Below are 19,821 nucleotides of genomic sequence, written 5' to 3' on the forward strand. Positions count from 1 at the left end.
GTCCTGATCCTTCTGCCTTTGTCTCCCTAGTGTTGAGATTACAGATGTATGCCTCCATGCCACAATACAAATATACACATACATATATACTTACATATATACATGTACACGTACATTTGTTGTTTTGAGACAGGGTTTCTCTGTGTAGCCTTGGCTGTCCTCGACTCTCTTCATAGACCAGGCTGGCCTCGAACTCACAGAGACCTGCCTGCCTTTGCCTCCTGAGTACTGGGATTACAGGTGCACATCACTGTACCAGGCCCAAAATGGTTTGATGAAGCATTTAGTAATAATGGGATAAGGTGGATAAAGATGAGAGCAGCAGTTTCCTTTTCACTGCCTCTTTACCCCCAGGGGCTCTGGGTAACGCTTATGGAGCCCTGGCGACTTAGTACCTGTAGTTTTGCTCATTTACTGCTTTGTGTAAACAAGGCTTCCCTGACTGGTCAGAAGAGAGAAACTTTGAAAAGACAAACAGTTTTCCTTCCTTATCCTTGTCTCTGCAGGAAAAAACAACTCTTACCAATGCAGAATTTGAGGAGATTTTCCAGACTGTACTGCAGAAGTCCCTGCAGGAGTGCTTGGGTATGGCGTGGTGTGACGGGAAAAGGCTTCGTTAGAGCAACTGTCTGTCATCCCAGGGGTAGTACAAGTCAGCAGCTTCTTCCTCTCCCCTCTTCCTGAGAAAATATTAAATGATACTTGAAATATTTACTCTCCTATCAAGGCCTGTAGCTAAACCATGTTAGAGAAAAGTGGAAGACTTTTAGAATCAACGTAGCCTCACCTGCGTTTATGTGTTCAGTGAGAGGACAGCTTGTAGACATTGCTCTCCTCCTTCTACCGTGTGGAGCATGGGGACTGAACTCAGGTTTTCAGGCTAGGTGCAAGTGCCCCTACCTGCTGGGCCACCTCACTGGTCTAAGTCTTGTGTATTTTTAATACGGCTTTGCTTCTTTTTATGGATTTGGTTTATTACTGTTTATTTAGTGTGTCTGTTGAAGTGCTGCGTAGGCTCCTGTGTGTCTGTGCTAACGTTTGCAGGTGCATGTGTACAGGTACAGACGCACACGTCTGCTTGTATGGACTGAGGCCAGGAGTCAACCTCAGTTGTCATTCCTCAGGCTCTACCTTGCTTTTTGAGTCAGTGTCACTCACTAGCCTGGGGCTCAACCAATTCCTCTCGTCTAGGCTGCTAGGAGTCTCAGTATCTTCGGTGCTGGGATTACACATACATGCCAACACACTTAATTTGTTTTGTTTTGATTTTACATGGGTTACAGGGATTGAACTAGATTCCCATACTTGTAAGACAAACACTTTATTGACTGGGCTATTTCCCCAGCCCCTGGTTTGACCTTTAGACTAAAAAGGGTTGCTGTGTCAGGTCAGGGGCCTTTTCTATAGGGTCAAGTGACTAAGGAGAACGTAGCTATTTGTAGGTGTTCTTCTTTTCCTAAAGGGAGTTTAAGAGCTAGACTTGGTGGTACAGGCCTTTAATCCCAGCACTTGGGAGGCAGATGCAGGCGGATCTCTGAGTTTGAAGCCAGCCTCGTCTACAGAGTGAGTCCAGTACAGCCAAGGATACACGGAGAACCTTGTCTCAAAAAAAAAAAAAAAAAAAAAAGGAGTTTGAGGAAAAAATAAGATAAAATATAGGATATGTACACAATAAGATTATTATTTGGCTGCCCTGGAATGAGGCTGATCAATGTGGAAAGGCTTGCAGAAAGATTTGGATTTTGGTTTCCTGAATTTAAAGATTTCAGGTTTATCATATGACAAAATACCAAAGGTAGACTCTTCTAGTCAGCCATTTGTTTCTTCTCTGTTTGTAATACTTTATTTTGGGAGGGCTAGGGTCTGGCCTTAATTTTGCAGAGACTTCCTGTGTCCAACGCACAATACCTACCAAAGCAGACAAAGAACCGGGAATTGCTCCTTCTACCACTGATAATGAAAATGCTGATGGGTAAGTTTATTCCAGAGAGACAGGTGGAATACCAGGTGGACATAACACTGGTAAATGGTGACCTGTCTTCCATTCTGCTTATTTCGTCATTCATTATACTTGTGTTGATTTCTCTTAGCTCAGGAAAGATGCCTGTTTGAGTCGGGAAGGAAACAGGAAAGGAGTTGGATGACATGGCCCCGGAGACTGTAGAGGCCCAAAGTCTTTGGGATTACTTTCAGTTCTTAGTGCATGCTAAGCACGTGCTACACCAGGGGCTACAGCTCCTCACTGGAGTCGAGAACTCCTGTTTTACTTTTACCCTCTGGGTTCTTTTTCACAGGGTTGGCATGGCAAATGTCTGTCTGAAAACTTATTAAAACAGTATCATTTTCAGAGAGAAGGAAATAGTACCTGCATCTTCTCCAGAAGAGGAAGTGAACTCTGAGATAAGGACATCTGAGCTAGGCCAGCCAGCTACCAAACCCTCCAAGAAGAAATGTAACAGATTGTGTTTAAGCAAAAGAAAGAAGAAGGCTGGTAAGTATCATCATATAGCTTTCATAAGCATTTATTTTCTATTTGTGTCTATGTGAGCATATACTGTGTATTTGTGGTCTGTATGGAGACAGAAGAGGATGTTGGATTCCCTGGAGCTGGGGTTCCAGGTGGTCGTGAGTTGCCAGAAGTGGGCCCTGCGAGCCAAACTAGGGTCCTCTCTCTACTCCCAGGTATTCTTTTTTTTTTTTTTTTTTTTTTTTTTTTTTTTGGAGACATGGTTTCTCTGTGTAGCCCTGGTAGTCCTGGACTCACTTTGTAGACCAGGCTGGCTTTGAACTCAAAGCGATCTGCCTGCCTCCACCTCCCAGCAGAGTCTTTATAAATTAAATGTTATTATTAATGTAGGGCATGTAGTGGTGTATGGGTGGGAGTCAGAGAACGATTTTGGAGAGTCATTTCTCCTTCCACTGTGGCTTCTGGGGATGGCCATCTTGCCAGCCCAAGTCAGTCGTCCTTTGAAGCCTGGTTCAAGTACTTATTCAATAAGTTAGAAAAAGGGGTAGTGGGCAGGCCAAGGCCTTTCTGCCCCAGGCTTGGAACTTTATGTTGATTCTTTCACTGGGTTTTATTGCCTACAGACATTCTCATATCTCCCCATCTCACAATGTTTTGTTTTATTTTCCCAGAAAATGAGAAAATGGAGAAAATCCAAGATGGACATGAGTGCACTCTGAGAGACAAACAGAAGACAATGATTCAGGATCATTCTCAGATCAAGGGCCAGCAGAAAGAAGAGGAAGGTGGTTTTGGTAAGCTCAGCTAGTGTGGAGAAACTTGGCCGGAAAACTCAAGATGGAGGAGATATGCATAGGATGTTAATGGAAACCACAAAGCCTGTAGTTTATCTTCCACAGTTGCTTCGTACAGATATGGAGAGAGGAAGAGATAGAAAGACTTCATCTGCTTGGTTATTTGTTCTCACAATCCACAGTCTCCACCTGGTGATTTAGATGGTGTCCAGGAAACTATGCTGTGTCCCAGAATCTAATAGAACCATTAGGAGAAGGGAAGAAAGTGGTGTCAGGCCAGGAGAGTTTCATGAAAGAGAGCATACTCAGTCATGTCAAAAGCAACCACAAGCCAGGCTCAATGGTGCACAGCTGTAATCCCAGCACTCTGGGAGGTGGAGGCAGGCAGATCTCTTTTAAGGCCAGCTTGGTCTACAAAGTAAGTCCAAGACAGCCAGGGCTACACAGGGAAACCCTGTTTAAAAAAAAAACCCAAACAAACAAACAAACAAACGAACAGAAAACCTGCAACTGCAGAGAAGTCAGAGGACGAAGACCTGAAATGTTCAGGGACATCACAGTTAGTAAGCTATCAGGGTCTTAGTGATGGCTGCCGTATGGTTTGGTCAAGGTGACTGGCTGTGGTTGCTTAAGAGTTGGCGCTAAGATGGCTTCGTCGTTAGAGTGCTTGCTGTGTAAGTGTGAGGGCCAGGGACAGATCTCTAGCACCCACATAAGAAACACCCACATAATGGTGAATCCCTGTAGTCCTACTCTTAGAGAGGTGAGACTTGAGATTCCCTGGGACTCCCTGGCACAGCACACAGATCAGTCATGTCAGGTTCAGTGAGAGACCACTCTTCAAAAGTGGACAAGCAATTGAAATAGAAAGCCAGCATTGACCTGTAGCCTCCACATGCATGTGCAGGCATGTACACGCACATTCCACCACCACCACCATTAGTTTAGATCTGAAAAGTAAGAGGGGAAAATAGGAGATAAATGTGAGTGAGGTATGGTTCTTCTCTTTCCCCTCCCTTCCTTCCTCCCTTCCTCCCTCCCTCCCTCCCTCCTTCCCTCCTTCCCTCCCTCCCCTGGCTGTCCTGGACTCTTTGTAGACCAGGCTGGCTTCCAACACACAGTGATCCACCTGCTTTCCTAAGTGCTGGGATTACAGGTGTAAAACACCACACCTGTCTGTTTTTTTCTTTTTATACCCCACCCCCTTTTTTTGAGACTGTGTTTCATCTAGCCCAGGTTAGCCTTGAAGTCACCATGTAGTTGAGGATGACCTTGAACTCCTGATCCTTGGGATTACAGGCATGTGCTGCCATGACAGGTTTATAACTTTCTTGTAAAAGACCGGGAAATAGGTGGCTCAGTGGTAGAGCAGTTTCTTAGCATGCACAAAGCCTTGGGTCTGCTTTTCAACACCACAGCAATGAAATGCAGAAAAACAAGAAAGCAGTAATAACATAGGCAAATAAGAGAAATGCCTCCACATAGAAGGCAGACACTTGGACATATTTACATGCCGAAGGAAACATATTTATAGTATAGAGAGGGATGGAGAGATAGGCCAGGGAAGAGAGCCAGACAATTATTGTTCATCTGGAAACCAAACACCTTAGTCTCTGGTGGAGTGAAGGTATTAGAAATGAAGTAGATTAGATACAAAGTCCTTTCTTCTGTGTGTGTGTCTGTGTGTGTGTCTGCGAATGTGTTTGAGATCAAACCCAAGGCCTTGTATATGCTAAGCATGCAGTCTGCTGCTGAATCATTTTACCTCCTTAAGCAGTTATAAGTGCCACACACAGAAAGGTTAGATTAGGTGCAGGAATTAGATTAGGAACAAGGACTGCAGAGATGGATCAGTGGATAAAATACTTTCCAAGCAAGCATGAAAATCTGCGTTCAGATCCCTGGATCTCACATAGACCTGGATGCAATAGCACACACATGTGTAATGAAGGCTTCCGACATCAAGATAGGAGGTGGAGACAGGATCTCTAGGCTGAATAGCCACTCAGCCTGGTGTATATGAGAGACCAATACCTGAAATTGTCTTCTGGCCTCCACACACATGCTGCGGTGTGCACATGCCTGCTTCTGCATACATGCCATAGCATGCATGTACCCACGTCCACACGCACAAAGATAAAATAACAAAGAAAAAGAAATGGTGAAGCAGGATGGGCACTGTGAGTCTGCAATCTCAGCACTTGGGAGGCAGAGGCAGGTGAATCACTGAGTTTCAAGGCCATCCTGGTTTACAAATCGAGTTTCAGGACAGCCTGGGCTATACAGAGAAGCCCTGTCTTGGAAAAAAGAAAAGAGAAGAAAAGAAAAAAAAAATAAAAATGATGAATCAATCTGATACCCATTCCTTTATAGAAACTACAGTTTAGTGTGTTAGATAACACGTGTCAAATAGCGAAGATGACCTTGTGAAATTTGGTTATAAAAATAAAATAGATCACACCATGTATCAGTAGGCTTAAAAATGAAAATTAATAATTTGGAAGAAAACAGGCTCATACATAAAAAACCCCAAATGAAAATCCTCATTAAAAACCCCAAAAGCTGGGTGTTGTGGTTGCATGCCTTTCATTTCAGCACTTAGGAAGCAGAGGCAGGTGGATCTCTGTGAGTTCAGAGCCGGCCTGGTCTATGCAGTGAGCACATAGTGAGCTCCAGATCAGCCAAAGATGCCTGCTGAGACCGTGTCTCAAAAATAAACAACAACCTAGAACATTAAGTATAAGAACTAGTGGAATAAAAATTCAGCTAGTGTCTGATGATGGGTATGTATGTACCTAGTTTAATTTTTCTTGGTGTGTGTACATATGTGTGTTCATGTTGTATTTGTTCATGTATGTGCAGGTCAGCAAGAAGATAACCCCAGCTGTTCCTCAGGAACTATCTGTCTTTTTTTTTTTTTTGAGATAGAGGCTCTCCTTAGCCTCACAAAGTCGGCTTAGGCTGGCAGGCCAGTGAGCCCTGGAATTCCCCTGTCCCCATTGTCCCAGGGCTGCTTGCAGATATTTGCCACTGTGCCCAGAGTTTTTAATTAACTGCACGTGCTCTGGACACATACAGAAGTCACAGGACAGCTTGCAAGAGCTAGTTCTTGTTTTCCACCATATGGGTCTCAGGGATCAGATACCAGACTCGGGGGCAGGTTCCCTCACCCACTGAGCTATCTCACCAGCCCCGGGCCCCTTGCAGCTTCCTCTCCTTCCTCCCCTCCCAGACCTTCCTTTTTACCTCTTCTCCTCCCTCCCTCCATCCCTTTCTCCTCTGAAAAGGGCAGCCTCCCATGGATATCAACTAGCCTTGGCATATCAAGTTGCAGTAAGGCTAGGCCCATCTTCTGCTGAGGCCAGACACGGCAGCCCAGTTAGGGAAGGGATTCAAAGGCAGGCAATGTAGTCAGAGATAGCCCCTGCTCACTTTAGGAGTCCCACATGAAGATTCGGTTGCACATCTGTTAGGTATGTGCACAGGCCCTGTTCTGTCCTGTATATGCTCTTTGGTTAGAAGTTAAGTCTATGAGCCCCTTTGGGGCCACGATAGTTGATCCTGTAAGTTTTCTTGTGGTGTTCTTGACCTCTATGGCTCCTGCACTCCTTCCCCTCTTCCACGAACTTCCATGCTCCACCTAATGTTTGGTTATGGGTCTCCGCATCAGTTCCCATCAGTTACATGGTGAAGCCTCTCTGATGATGGATACGCTAGCCTCCTGTCTTCAAGTATAACAGAATATTAGTAGTGTGGGGGATGGGCTCATTCCTGGCCTGGGTCTCAAACTGGGTCAGTCACCGGTTGGCCTTTCCCTCAGTTTCCTCAATTACCCCTGCACATCTGGTAGACAGGATAAATTGTGGGTCCAAGGCTTCCTGGCTGGATGGTGCCCCAATCCTTCCATTGGAAGTCTGACCTGGTTACAGGGGATGGCTGTTTTCAGTTCTGTATTCCCATTATGAGAAGTCTCAGCTAGGGCCACTCTCTTAGATTCCTGACAGTCTCCATGGTCCTAATGAGGTGGCAGGACAGAGGGAGAGAATAGATTCTTTTTTTTTTCTAAGATTTATTTATTATGTACCCAGCGTTCTACCTGCATGTGTGCCTGCACACCAGAAGAGAACATTAGATCTCATTATAGATGGTTGTGAGCTGCTATGTGGTTTCTGGGACTTGAACTCAGGATCTCTGGAAGCCACTGCTCTTGACCTCTGAGCTATCTCTCTAGCCCCAGGTTATTTCTTTTTTTTTTTTAAGTTGTGTTTTTTTTTTCTTTTTTTTTTTAAATTACATTTATATACTCTTTCTTCACACACACCAGAAGAGAAAATCAGGCTCCATTACAGATCGTTGTGAGCCACCATGTGGTTGCTGGGAATTGAGCTCAGGACCTCTGGAAGAATAGTCCGTACTCTTAACCACTGAGCCATCTCTCCAGCCCCCCCCCACCCCCGGTTATTTCTTAAGAGGAAAACTAAGAAGTTTATAAATGAACCATTCTTATTGTTTCTTTTTAAGTCTGAGTGTTCTGTCTGCATGTACACCTGCAGAAGAGGGCATCAGATCCCATTATAGATGGTTGTGAGCCACTATGTGGTTGCTGGGAATTGAACTCAGGACCTTTAGGAAGAACAGACAGTGCTGTTAACCACTGAGCCATTTCTCTAGCCCTCTTTCTTAAAGTTCCATGGAGAAGCGATCCCTCCTGGCATAGGAAGTAGAAAGGTATAAAATCTGTAATAAATGTGGTGATGGACAACATTCTGTAATGAAAGGGAACAGTGGCGCTCTAAGTAACTTTAGGCCGGGCAGAAAATGCATTCTCAGTGAAATTACGCTTCAGCTAAAACCTGAACACCAGCTAGAAGTTAACTAAGAGGAGGGTAGGAGAGAGTTTTAGGTAAGATAAGATGTGGGTACTGAAAGAAAGCCAGTGCGATCCGGAGGTGGGGCAGGAGGTTCAGGAGTGGCTTCGGGAAAATGGAAGGAAACAGGCAGTTGCTCAATTGAAAAAAAAAATACCCTCGACTACAGAGATGGCTCAGCCCTTGCAGAGAACCTGTCAGAGTCTCAATAACCAGGTCAGGCGGCCCACAGCCATGTGATTCTAGTAGGGGATCTGATGCCCATTCCTTGCCTCCATGGGCACATGTACTCATGTGTAAACACAGATACATACATAGACACAGACATATAAATATAAGCTGAATAAAATCTTTGAGGGCTGGGTGGTAGCAGTGCACGCTTTTAATCTCAGTGCTCCGGAGACAGAGGCAGGTGGATCTCTGCCAGTTTAAGGCCAATCTATAGAGCAAGTTCTAGGACAGCCAGGGAGGGCTACATGAAGAAACCCTGTCTCGAATCCCTCTCCCCAAACAGCAATAGTAAAAATAAAGTCTTTGAAAGGAAAGTAACACATAGTGAGAATTTTATCTTAAGGGCAATGAGAAGGCACTGGCGGGTTGTATTCAGGTGAGTGACCTCTTCAAATCAGTGTTAGAAGATCCTTCAGTGACTGGTCGGAGAGTGGAGTATGGAGACCAGACTCTTTAATAACTGAATGTAGAGTGGGGCGTGGGTCAGGATGATGAGAGCAGAGGTAGAAGTGTATTTCTTTGTAGTTTATAAATAAAATCATAAGAACTAGCTAATGATTGGTGGAGTATAAGAGGAAAGTATCAAAAGAGGTTGGCCTCTGGCATAATCATTTGCATGACAGGAAACGGAGTAGAAGAAGCCTCTGGGAGATAAAACATTTTCATTCGGGTGCATTAAATTCAGGATGTGTATGAGACATGTAAGTAGAGAGTCAGGACTGGGAGAGGAGCTCAGTGGTGGAGTGTGTGCTCAATGTGCACATGGTCCTGGGATCGGTCCTCAGCACCACAGAACCTAATCAATGCGGTAAGACACGTTACAACACCACGCAGGTGTCAGAGAGCAGAGTGTCACTTCATTCACAGCAGAGGCCCAAGGGCACAGCTGTGTTGTCACATGTGAGAAATAGGTCTCAGGACTACAGGGATGGATGAGCGGGCTTAGGGGAAGGTGTGCTGTGAGGAGAGAAAACCTTGACTGAACTTTGGAACTTTCTGATTCTGGATGGAGGAAAAAAAAAAAAAAAAAAAGGACCGAGCAAAGGAAACAGAGAAAGAAGCTGCCAGGAGGATGAGAGGAGGCAGGAGAATGAGGTATCGCAGGGGACAGGAAGGTCGCCTTTCAGGGATGCTCTGTGTGTACGCTGGTCACGTCAGTCTCCACCGTCATATAGGCACACGCAGCGTCAAACAGGGTTTCTCCTCTTTGTTAGCTCATAGGGAATTTGTAGTATACTTTTATCATATTCAGTCTCCCTCAAGTCCTTGAAGATCCACCCCACTTCCCCCACAGCTGTCTGTTCTCTCACTTTTTAAATTATCAAGTATGATGAGCTGCTCATCCTCTCTCACCGACTCTCCTTCCCCAGCAGCTCTCAGGACTTGGGTGGGGGGGGACTTGGTGTCCACCTCTCCATGCCGGCATTTTTGTCTGGCTTGAGCTTGGAAAGGTCTTGTGCATGTTGTCAAACTGCTGTGAAGTCACGTGTTCAGCTCCTCTTCAGTGTCTGGGAGACAGTTTCCTTGTCGTCCACTGCCTCTGGCTCTTACCCTGTCTTTGTTCCTTCTTCCACAGTGATCCCTGAGCCGTCAAACAACCTTCTAGTGAAATTTCCATCTTTATACCATTGGGATGACTTCTTTCTACCCATTTCCTTATGGAATGTTGTCACTTTCACAACAAACCATTTATTTTATTGATATGTTTTAGCTTTTGTGGCTTCCAGCCTCTCTCCAGCTCTTTTTTCAGTTTTGCTAGGTCACCTCTATAAATATCAGACTATTAGGGACAGTGGGCTTTTTGTTTGATTGGTTGGTTAGTTTTAGTTTTTGCTGTGTTTCAAAAGACAGGAGCTCATGTAGCCAGGTTGGCCTTGAACTCACTGTAGAGCTGAAGATGCCCTTGGGCTCCTGAGCCTCCTGCCTCCTAAGTGCTGGGAAGAGAGCCACGAGACAACCACGAGAGCAAGGTGCTTGTGACTGGACTCAGGGCTTCATGTGTTCTAGGCAAACACTCTGCCGGCTACGCTTCGCCCCAGGCCCAGCTTTGCTCCAGGCCCAGCAGCGGTCACTTCTGACGGATACATCATGCCCAGCCAGGATTCTTGTTCTGTCTTCAAGTTTATTTTATGTGTGTGCGTGCTTGCTGCCTACAGAGACAAGAAGAGGTCAACTCCCCTTGAACTGGACTGACAGATGGTTGTGAGCCATCATGTGGGGGTGCTGGGAATTGAACCCAGACCCTCTGGAAAAACAGCACATGCTCTTAACCACCAAATCAATTCTCCAACCCCCACTTTTTTGTTTTTAGATAAAAATGCTTAAGACATAATCCATACATAGTATATGATGTTTTGAAAGGATCCAAATGTAAAGTCACCTTTTCTGAGTGATGATTCCAGTGGGATGAGATTAGAAATGGGTGAGGTATGTTTCCTCATTTGAATGTTTTAAGGTAAAATTTGACGGTAAAATTTTAGCAAAGCAGACTTACAAGAGACGTGTGTGTGTGTCTGTGTGTGTGTGTGTGTGTGTGTGTGTGTGTTTGTGTCTGTCTGTCTGTCTGTCTGTCTACAGGCTAGAGATCTTCCTAGCCTACAGGAATCACATTCCATTTTACATTCTGAGATAAGGTCTCTCAGTGAACCCGGAATCACTGATTCAGCCAGCCTGGCTGGTCAGTGGATTCCAGGAATCCTGTCTTTATCTTCCTAGCACTGGGATTAAAGGTGTGCATGACTGCACCTGGATTTTACATGGATTCTGGAGATCCAAACCCAGGTCCTCATGTTCTTGGAGTGGATGGGGCTGGCTGGTGGGCTGGAGACTGAGGCAGAGTGAGAGTTGAGGACTCTCAGCAAGTGAGTGGAGAGGACAGAATGTTTCTGTCAGAGGACGTTTGGACATGTGACTCAGAGGGTGTGTATGTGCTTTCTGACCGGGCCATGTAGGAGTGGGAGTAGGTTCCAAAGGAGGTGTATAGGAAGGGGCCAAGAAACCAAAATGGGGTGCTTGGGAGCTATTCCTTTGATGTGGTCTTCTGAACTGAAGGCTGGAAGTGGAGAGGCAAATACTGAGTAGGATGCAACTATTTTTACAAGGGAGACAAGAGGACAAGATAGCGCCTGGGGGTGTGCACCTGGGAGAAAGTTTCTGCAGGACAGAGAGGTGCAGTGCCTGTGGGAATAAAGATAATGTTTGCCCTACTTTCTGCCTTGAGAAGTGTGAGGAGGAACAGACTCCACTTAAGAGGAGGGGGGGTTGCCTGGGGGAGTGTCATTAGTGGTCATCCAGGTAGCAAAATGAAGGTAGAGGGCTGTGGAGATGGCTCAGCACTTGACAAACATGTATGAGGATCTGAGTTTGTTAAAACCTAAGTGAAAAAGGTAGGTGCAGTGATGGGTGTCCACAATTCCAGTGCTGAGGAAGCAGAGACAGGAGGATCCCTGGTGTCAGGAAGCTCCAGGTTCAGAGAGATCCTGCCTTAAAAAGAAGGTGGACAGGGTTAGAGAGAGGTTGGCTTAGTGGTTAAAGGATTTCCTGCTCCCGATGAGGACCCCCGCTCAGCTCCTGTACCCAGATCAGGTGTCTCACAGCTCACCCCAACTCCAGCTCTAGAGGGTCCAATGCCCTGTCTTTCCCTGTGAGTATTGCACTCCATGCACACACTCCATGTACACATAATTAAAGATGAAAATAACATCTTACCAGGTATGATGATGTGTGCTCTTAGTCTGAGCACTTGGGAGGCAGAGGCAGACCGAGTTTGAGACCAGCGAGCTACACAGTGAAACATCGTCTCTCTTAAAAAGACCATGTGCAAAAAAAAAAAAGACCATGTGCTTGTGTGTGCACACACACACACGCACATATAACCTCTAAGTCACACAGAAAAGCAGTAAGATGGAACAGAACGAGGAAGCTGCTGGCTACTAACCTCAGAGCTGTGTGGGCGCACACTGGGGCACGCACACGAGGAGATGAGTTCATAGAAGCTCTGAGCTGTGTGGGCGCACACTGGGGCACACACACTGGAGCACACACAAAAGGAGATGAGCTCATAGAAGGGGTTGATGATGTGTCAACAGTGCTCCTCCAGCCTGTGATGTTTCCAAGAACAGAGGGGAAAGGTTAGCAGAGAGACAGAAGTGGAGATTTGAAAAGTAATGGATGAGAGGAAGTCACAAGAAGAATGCTGGACAGACCTAGACCTGCATCTTGAGGAGGATGGACTCAGGGCGTTGGTTCTAAAGGATTCAACTTTGTTGGTTTTTTGTTTGTTTGTTTGTTTTTGAGACAGGGTTTCTCTGTGTATCCTTGGCTGTCCTGGACTCACTCTGTAGACCAGGATGATCTGGAACTCAGAGATCCTCCTGCCTCTGCCTCCCCGAGTGCTGGGATTAAAGGTGTGTACCACCATACCCGGCAACTGTGTAATTTTTAAAGATTTATTTTATTTTTAATTATGTGTATGCGTGTGTTTTGTATGTAGATTCGTGTGCGTGAATGCAGTGCCTTTGAGGCCAGATGAGGAAGCAGGATCCCCTGGGGTGCAGTTGTGAGGTGCTCTGTGAGGGTGCTGGGAACTGAACCCAGGGCCTCTATGCCGGTAGTGTCTGCTCTGCTCTTAATCACTGAGACAGCCTCAGCCCTTCCAGCTTACTCTTGTAATTTGATAGCAGAAAGATAAATCCATTGAGATTTGGATAAGAATTTTGAACATGTGCACAAAAGATGCAGGGTGGTATTTAGAGAATACTGGTGCAGTGTCAGAGACTCAGACCCAGAAAGATGCAGGCCAGAGGCCCGCCTCGGGCACCATCCACCGTTGTTTGTTTGTTTTTGGCGAGAGAGAGAGAGAGAGAGAAACAGGGTCTCTTACTGGCCCGGAACTCACCAACCTAGGCTAGGCTGGTTAGCTACTGTGCCCTAGCGATTCCTCCTAACTCTGTCTCCCCAATGCCAGGGTTATAAGCTATGTCCAGCATTTTGAGGTGGGTAGTGTGTGGATTTAATTCCTTCTGCTCTCAAGGAAAGCAGTCTCCTAGCCCCAAGCTTTCTGTTTCTTTGTGATAATAGAGGGCTCCTGGGGCTTTACAGAAGTTAAGAAAGTATTCTCAGAATACCATGATACACTCACAGCCCTAAGGCAACCTTAGCATGCCCCCCCTCCAACTTTTAATTTTGTGTCTGTGTGTGTCAAAGGTGGGTTGTGCACATGAGCAAACTGCCTATCAGAAGAGAGCGTCAGATCCCTGAAGCGGAAGTGAAGGCGTTTGTGAGCTGTCCCCTGTGGGAGCTGGGAACTAAACCCTGGAAAAGTGGTGCATGCTCTGCGCTGCGGAGCTAAGGCAACCTTCTCTCTGTTATCAGCGCAGGAAGCATCACTGTGCCTGGCTGAGAGATCAGGATGGAGGGCTTGAGTTCCAGGGTCAGCTCTGTCACCAAGTTAGGCTGACCTCAGCAAGTCTCTGTGTGCCCCGAGCCTTCACTCTGCAGTTTATAACTCAAGAGTTACTGTGCAGGCTTTGAGATACGATTCAGGGGCCAGAGGGAAACCTGGATTGAAGAAGGAAGAGCATGTTTTTGTCTCCTGTCACAGGCCACTGTCTCATCTGGGTCCAGTGTTCCTTTCCAAAGTGTGAGAAGTGGAGGCAGCTCCGTGGAAACATTGATCCCTCAGTTCTCCCAGATAACTGGTCTTGTGACCAGAATCCAGGTAGAAAGCAATGGAAGGGCCATTCTCCTAGTTTTTATTGTTCCTCCTACCCTGCATGTCTCCTTTCAATTAGGAACAACTTAGATGTCACTGGCATTGAGGGGTCTGTGACGTGCTGGGAAAGGCAACCGAGAAAGACCCAGTGAGCTTAGCACCCATTCTGGAAGGTTTGGGGCGGGGTGGGGAAGACTGACCCTGTAGTCCAGCACACTGATTTCACAGGCGAGAACGGTCTCAGAGAACCGACCTTACACTGCTCCACAAGGGGGCAGAGCCGCACGGGGATTGAGCAGGTGTTCCGGAGCTCTGATGGTGGAGGCAGCACTCCTCTTGGCTCCAGCTGCATTTCCTCTGGGGATCTGTTCTCCCCACCTGCAGCCTGTGTCCTTCCCTTCGCCCTCTCTGTGGCCTGCATCCCAGTTTCACCCTTTGAGCCTCCCGTTTCTGCTTTGCTTCCTTCTGGCAGACCTGAACTATAATCGCTGTGACATTCCCGAGGAAACCTGGACGGGCCGTGAGAGCGATGTGGCCTATGCCTCCTACGTTCCAGGGTCCATCGTCTGGGCCAAGCAGTATGGCTACCCCTGGTAGGGCGCCACGCAGAGGACACCTGTCCTGAACTTGGGGGACTAGAGTCATACAGGGAGGAAAGGATATGGCAATCACTTGTTGCAGAGCTGGTACCTTTGTTAGGAAGAGCATTAGTGAGGGAGAAGATGAAGGCTGAGCTGGAAGGCTTTGAAGACTAGATTTCAGGGTAAAGGTGGGGTCTCTGGGTAAATGGGTCTGGGATGCTATGAGGGAAGAAGAGGGAGAAGGACCTAAAGCAATCTCTTGTTTTTGTTCTGCTTTGTTTCTGAGACAGTGCTGCTCTTGCACTAAGCTTCCCTAGGGCCTGGTTTGTGAGGCACGTGCCACCAAGCCCCGCTTCAAGGCATTTTAAAATGTTGAGATGTGGGAGGCATGCAAAGTAAAGGGAAGGACGAGTAGGCCAGCCTGTCTTCTGTCCCTGCGTTTGAGAGGGTGCCTGAGCCCCGTTTCGTACTGCTGGAAGCCATGCCAGTCGCTTGTTAGGGACCAGTGGGGGCTAGCGAGGTTTAGCTGTTGCTATTTTCCATGTGCTCATGATGATCAGGCTATGGTAACCCCTTCTCTCCCATCCTACCCTCTTCCCAGGTGGCCAGGCATGATAGAATCTGACCCTGACCTGGGGGAGTACTTTCTTTTTGCTTCGCATCTTGATTCTCTGCCGGTGAGTTTCTTGGTTCTGGCCCAAGTAGCAGCACATCCACCCCCACATGCTTAGAGTTAGAGACAGATGCAGCCAGCAGAAGATGCTTAACTAGAGTGACAGAGTAGAGGAGGAGCAGGGTGAGCTGGGTATGTGAGCCAGGGTTCAGGGAGCTCCTGTGAACCCTCCTGCCTTTCTCTAGCATTTCTGACAAGGGAAGAACAGAGAGAAGGGCAGGAACCCAAACAAAACCATCGTTTTTGCAGTCTAAGTACCATGTGACATTTTTTGGAGAAGCAGTTTCTCGTGCGTGGATCCCAGTGAGCATGCTGAAGAACTTCCAGGAGCTGTCCCTGGAGCTAGCCAGAGTGGTGAGCAAACTTTGGGCATCTGTTGTGATACAGGGAACAGGTTCCTTTTTGTGAGTTTTTGTTTGCTTGCTTGCTGTTTTCTGGGAGAGGGTCTTATACATCTGAGTGTGGCTTGGAGCTCACTATGTAGTTAAGGGTGATCTTGAACTTCTGATCCTTCTGCCTCCAGCCTCCTAAAACCTGGGCTTTCAAGGTGAGCAACACCACACCATGTTCTGAATCAGTTCAGGAGTTGCAGCCCGGGTTAACCCAGGGCTTCTCAGTCTCAGCACTGTGGGCATCTCAGTCCTTTGCTGTGGAGGTTGTTATGGCACACAGTTCTTAGCAGCGCCCCAGGGCACTGCAGCATCTACCCTGTGTCTGTCTCACACTCTTTTAGTGTGACAGCCAAGAAATTGTCCCCAAATGCTGTCTTCTGGGAGAGTCTTCCCTAGCTGAGAAGCATGTGGTTAGCTAAACTGTACCCCCTCCCTATAATCATTTGGATTTAACGAGCTTTAAAGTGAGCAGAGGTTCCACAGGCAACGAGATGGACTTTGGAACTGTGGAGGAATGTTTGTTGTGTGCCTTCTGTTCACCGAGCTGCGAGTGCTGAACTGCTGTGCTTAGCGGGGTCTTTGAGAAGCTGCAAAGTGGAACCACTGCAACTTCCTTCTTTCTTTTTGCTCCCCATATGATTCACTGTGGTGAGGGCATATATCAGAGCTTTACTGGGAAGGAGAGTGCTGTTTCTAAGCCCCAAGATTAAGAACAGACCACCGAGTCAGTACCAGGAACTGAAGAACCTGTAGCTAAGATAATGTCTAAGTCTGTGATGATTCACATATGTGATTCAGCACTCAGGAAGTGGAGGCAGGAGGATTGCTCTGAGTTTGAGGCCAGTAGGCTCAAGTGGGTGCCAGACTAGACTGAGCTACAGTGTTCACAAAAATATATATATGCATATGCATGTATGTATGTCTGGGGGTAGTGGTATGTTGAGGTAATGTTTCTAATATTATCAGTTGACTTTTCTTTAAAAAGACTTATTTTTAATTGTGGGTCTGAGCATGTGCATGCAGGTTCCTGCAGAGGCCCACAACTTGAGCTCCTAAAGCTGGAGGGAGTTTAGATGGTAGTGAGGCCTAGTGTGGATGCTGAGAGCTGAACTCGGGTCCTCTGGAAGAGCAGTGCCTGAATGCTGAGCCATCTCTCCAGATCCATACTGACCAAGTAAAAAATTACTGAAAGTTTTTATGTTGACTGTTTTTAAAGGCATGTTTATTGCCAGCATGGTGGCTCATGTCTGTAAACCCAGCACTTGGGGAGGCAGAGGCAGGTGGATCTCTGTAATTTTGAGGCTGTCCTGATCTACAAAGTGAGTCCAGGACAGCCAGGGCTACACAGAGAAACCCTGTCTCAAAAAAAAAATAAAGACATATTTATCATTAACTCTATTTTTTTTCTATTTTAGAAAAAAGGAAGGAACAAGGACTATAACCAGAAACTGGAGGCAGCCATAACGATGGCTCACAAGGCAGAACAGATCAGCGTTCAGGTAGGGGGATGCTCGGCTTGCTCGTGGGTCCCGTTCAGTCCATAGGAGAGCACACCCGCTGCCTTACTGCAGGGCGCCTTCCCCACTGCAGCTCTCAGGGCGCTCCCTTTCCTTCCTGGCCTGGTTTCCTGATGCCTAAAGCGCCCACTCCTCTCCCTGCCCTTGGGCAGTTGGGTCTTCTCTCAGCCCAAACACAGTTTCCCCTCAGATTCCTTTGGAAGCAGCAGAGGTGGGGTAGAGAGTGACTTGTGGATCTCTCTTTCCTAGTCACTGGTTCCATCATGAATAAACTAGAAAAGAGATTATAACTAATCTCCATTAATGGTTCAGATAGAGCTAATGTGATATTTAAAGTGATAATGGTTTGGAAAATGAATGTAGATTTTTGTCATAACTAAAATCTAGGAGACAGGGTAAAGCTGTGCCTGGGAGGGAAAGGGTGACGCTGTTATTTCCTGGTTCTCCAGGAGCGGGTTAACTTGTTTGGTTTCTGGAGTCGATACAGCAGAGCTGACATCAGTGAAGAAGGGCAAGGTAGGAGGAGAATAGGGGCCAGAGTTGGGAGGCCCCCTGCCCCAGGACCCAAGCCTGTACCATCTGGCCCATTCCAGATTCTCTAGTGAGAGCTCTTGTGACCGTGACACAGGCATAAGGGTGAGGAGAGCCTAGGAAAGGGTGGCCGTGAGTAGTGGCCAGTGGGCCATGGTGACCTGGGAACTATCCCCGGGTGCAGAAGGCGGGCTCAGAAGATGCAGCTCCTGAGATCAGCTCCAGTTCACCAAATGTGTCTTGGACACAATTTTCCTTCCTTTCCCTCTTCTAGATCTGAGGCTCAGTGAGTCCAACAGCCCTGAGTCTTGTCTGGAGAAAGACGAGAGGGACTCAGAGGAGGAGGAGGAGGAGAAAGAAGAGAAGGAAGTAAAGCTCCAAACACTGGCTTAGAGAAAACTCTGGGACTTTTCGGGTCCCTGTAGGGATCCTGTCAACCAGCCAGCCTCCAGGGACTGGCTGGCTCAGCCCTTAGGCTCTCCAGGGAGGGAGGCTTTCCTTCCTCACTGTGGGCCTGTCTCAGCTCCTTAGGAAGTTCCTTCTTGACAGCAGTCTCAGTGTATGCTGTTTCTCTGGGTCTTCATGTAATTTCAGGGAACACCTCGTTGGTTTTTCCACTCTTTTCCCCATGTGGAAACTTCAAGTGTCACCAATTTTCTTAGCACCACATTGAAACATGCGTTTTCACTTTCTCTTTCAGTTTACTTTTTTTTTTTTTTGTAAAAAGAAATTATTATGTAGTTGGGAGTGGGAGTGCATGTCAAAGAACACGTGGAGGGAGTTTGTTCTCTTTTTCCATCATGTGGATCCCTCCAGCTGAGCTCGGGTTGTCGGCTTGGAGCCATGGAGCCATCTCATAGTCTCAGCTTTACCTCCCCAGCTTCTTTCTGTGAGTGATGCTAAACAGGATGGGAAGGTGATGCCTCTTTTCTCTCCGGCTACAGGAGAGACCGCATCAAGCTGCAGTCAAACCTAATTTAACTTTCTGACGCCCACCCATTGTTCTCCACCACCCCCTCTCCTAAAAAGCCCGCCTGTGTGCTGGTGAATGTATGTGTGAGTGCATGCGGAGGCCAGAGGTCATGCTCAGGGGCCAGCCACCTTAGTTTTTTGAGATAAGTCTGGGGCATGTCCGTTCAGGTAGGCTGGCTGACAAGCCCTAAGGATGCACCTCTTTTCACGACCCCCATGCTGGGATCACAAGTGTGCCCTGTCACACCAAGATTTTTATGTGGGTTCGGGAGATTGAACTCAGTTCCTCACATTTGCATGGGAATCACATGACTAAGCTGCCTCCCTGGATTTTAGAGTTTTGTGATTTGTCTTTTTCTGTTCTTTCACTATTGAAGGATCCAACTTTGCCTAGACCCAAGCCAGCTAAACTACAGACCAAAAAAACCAAGTCAAGAGGTAAGAAAGACAGCTGAAAAGAGGGGAGTCCCGTGGGTAGGAAGGGTAGAATCAGAGAGTAAGTGTTGACAGGGAGCTGAGTTGGAATGAACCTCATTTCTAGGATCTGAGAGAACAGGAGAACAGGCCAGGGTGATGCTAGGGAGGAAGTCATGGCACCCTGTTCTTGTGCCCAAAGTCCTGGGTGGAAGGTGTAGGGTTCAGCTTGGTCACCAAGGCTGATTTCTTGGAGAACCGTAGGGAGGAGGAGACCCTGGAGCCGCAATGTCAAAATGGCTAGAATTGGAAGCCACTGAGGGAAACAGTTGATGTGGAAGAAGGCAGAAGCTAAATGTGTGGCAACTGTCTGCCTTGTGTAGCTGTCAACAAAGTTTCTTTATGCTTGGGGGCTGGGATTGGGCAGATCCAGCGGGAAGAGGAGATGGGACTCCAAAAAAGCCTGTGAAGAATTCTCCTAGCAGTGAAGCCCCAGAGCCTCCTGTGCCCATGTTGAGAGGGAAGGAGGCACAGGCGAGTTCAGACCTCGACCGTCCAGGTAAGCCTCCAAGACACGAAGGCTGCGGGGAAAGAGGTCCTTGTCCGCACCTCCCTCCCTAGGTCATTTCTGAACAAATGTACAACTCTTGATGCGTTTGTGTTGAGGT

The 19,821-nt window shown here is 47.1% G+C and overlaps 1 protein-coding gene across 8 annotated transcripts in view; it reads left to right on the forward strand.

Annotated features, from left to right (window-relative positions):
• Zcwpw1 (zinc finger CW-type and PWWP domain containing 1) overlaps positions 1-19,821 on the forward strand; it is a 29,719-nt gene that overhangs the window by 8,597 nt on the left and 1,301 nt on the right. For 2 of the 8 annotated variants that reach the window (XM_060367941.1, XM_060367942.1), the window contains exons 3-14: positions 1,882-1,972; positions 2,349-2,491; positions 3,139-3,261; positions 13,963-14,079; positions 14,546-14,666; positions 15,256-15,331; positions 15,577-15,681; positions 17,135-17,218; positions 17,686-17,752; positions 18,042-18,136; positions 19,117-19,177; positions 19,581-19,712. In XM_060367941.1, coding sequence (XP_060223924.1) covers positions 1,882-1,972; positions 2,349-2,491; positions 3,139-3,261; positions 13,963-14,079; positions 14,546-14,666; positions 15,256-15,331; positions 15,577-15,681; positions 17,135-17,218; positions 17,686-17,752; positions 18,042-18,136; positions 19,117-19,177; positions 19,581-19,712 — 1,215 coding nt within the window. Of the gene's footprint in view, positions 1-506; positions 586-1,860; positions 1,973-2,348; positions 2,492-3,138; positions 3,262-13,962; positions 14,080-14,545; positions 14,667-15,255; positions 15,332-15,576; positions 15,682-17,134; positions 17,219-17,685; positions 17,753-18,041; positions 18,137-19,116; positions 19,178-19,580; positions 19,713-19,821 lie in introns of all 8 variants that reach the window. The other 6 variants (XM_060367937.1, XM_021650664.2, XM_060367938.1 and 3 more) reach the window with 6 other exon arrangements.

The sequence above is a fragment of the Meriones unguiculatus genome, chromosome 15, assembly GCF_030254825.1.
Source record: "Meriones unguiculatus strain TT.TT164.6M chromosome 15, Bangor_MerUng_6.1, whole genome shotgun sequence".
Lineage (NCBI taxonomy): Eukaryota > Metazoa > Chordata > Mammalia > Rodentia > Muridae > Meriones > Meriones unguiculatus.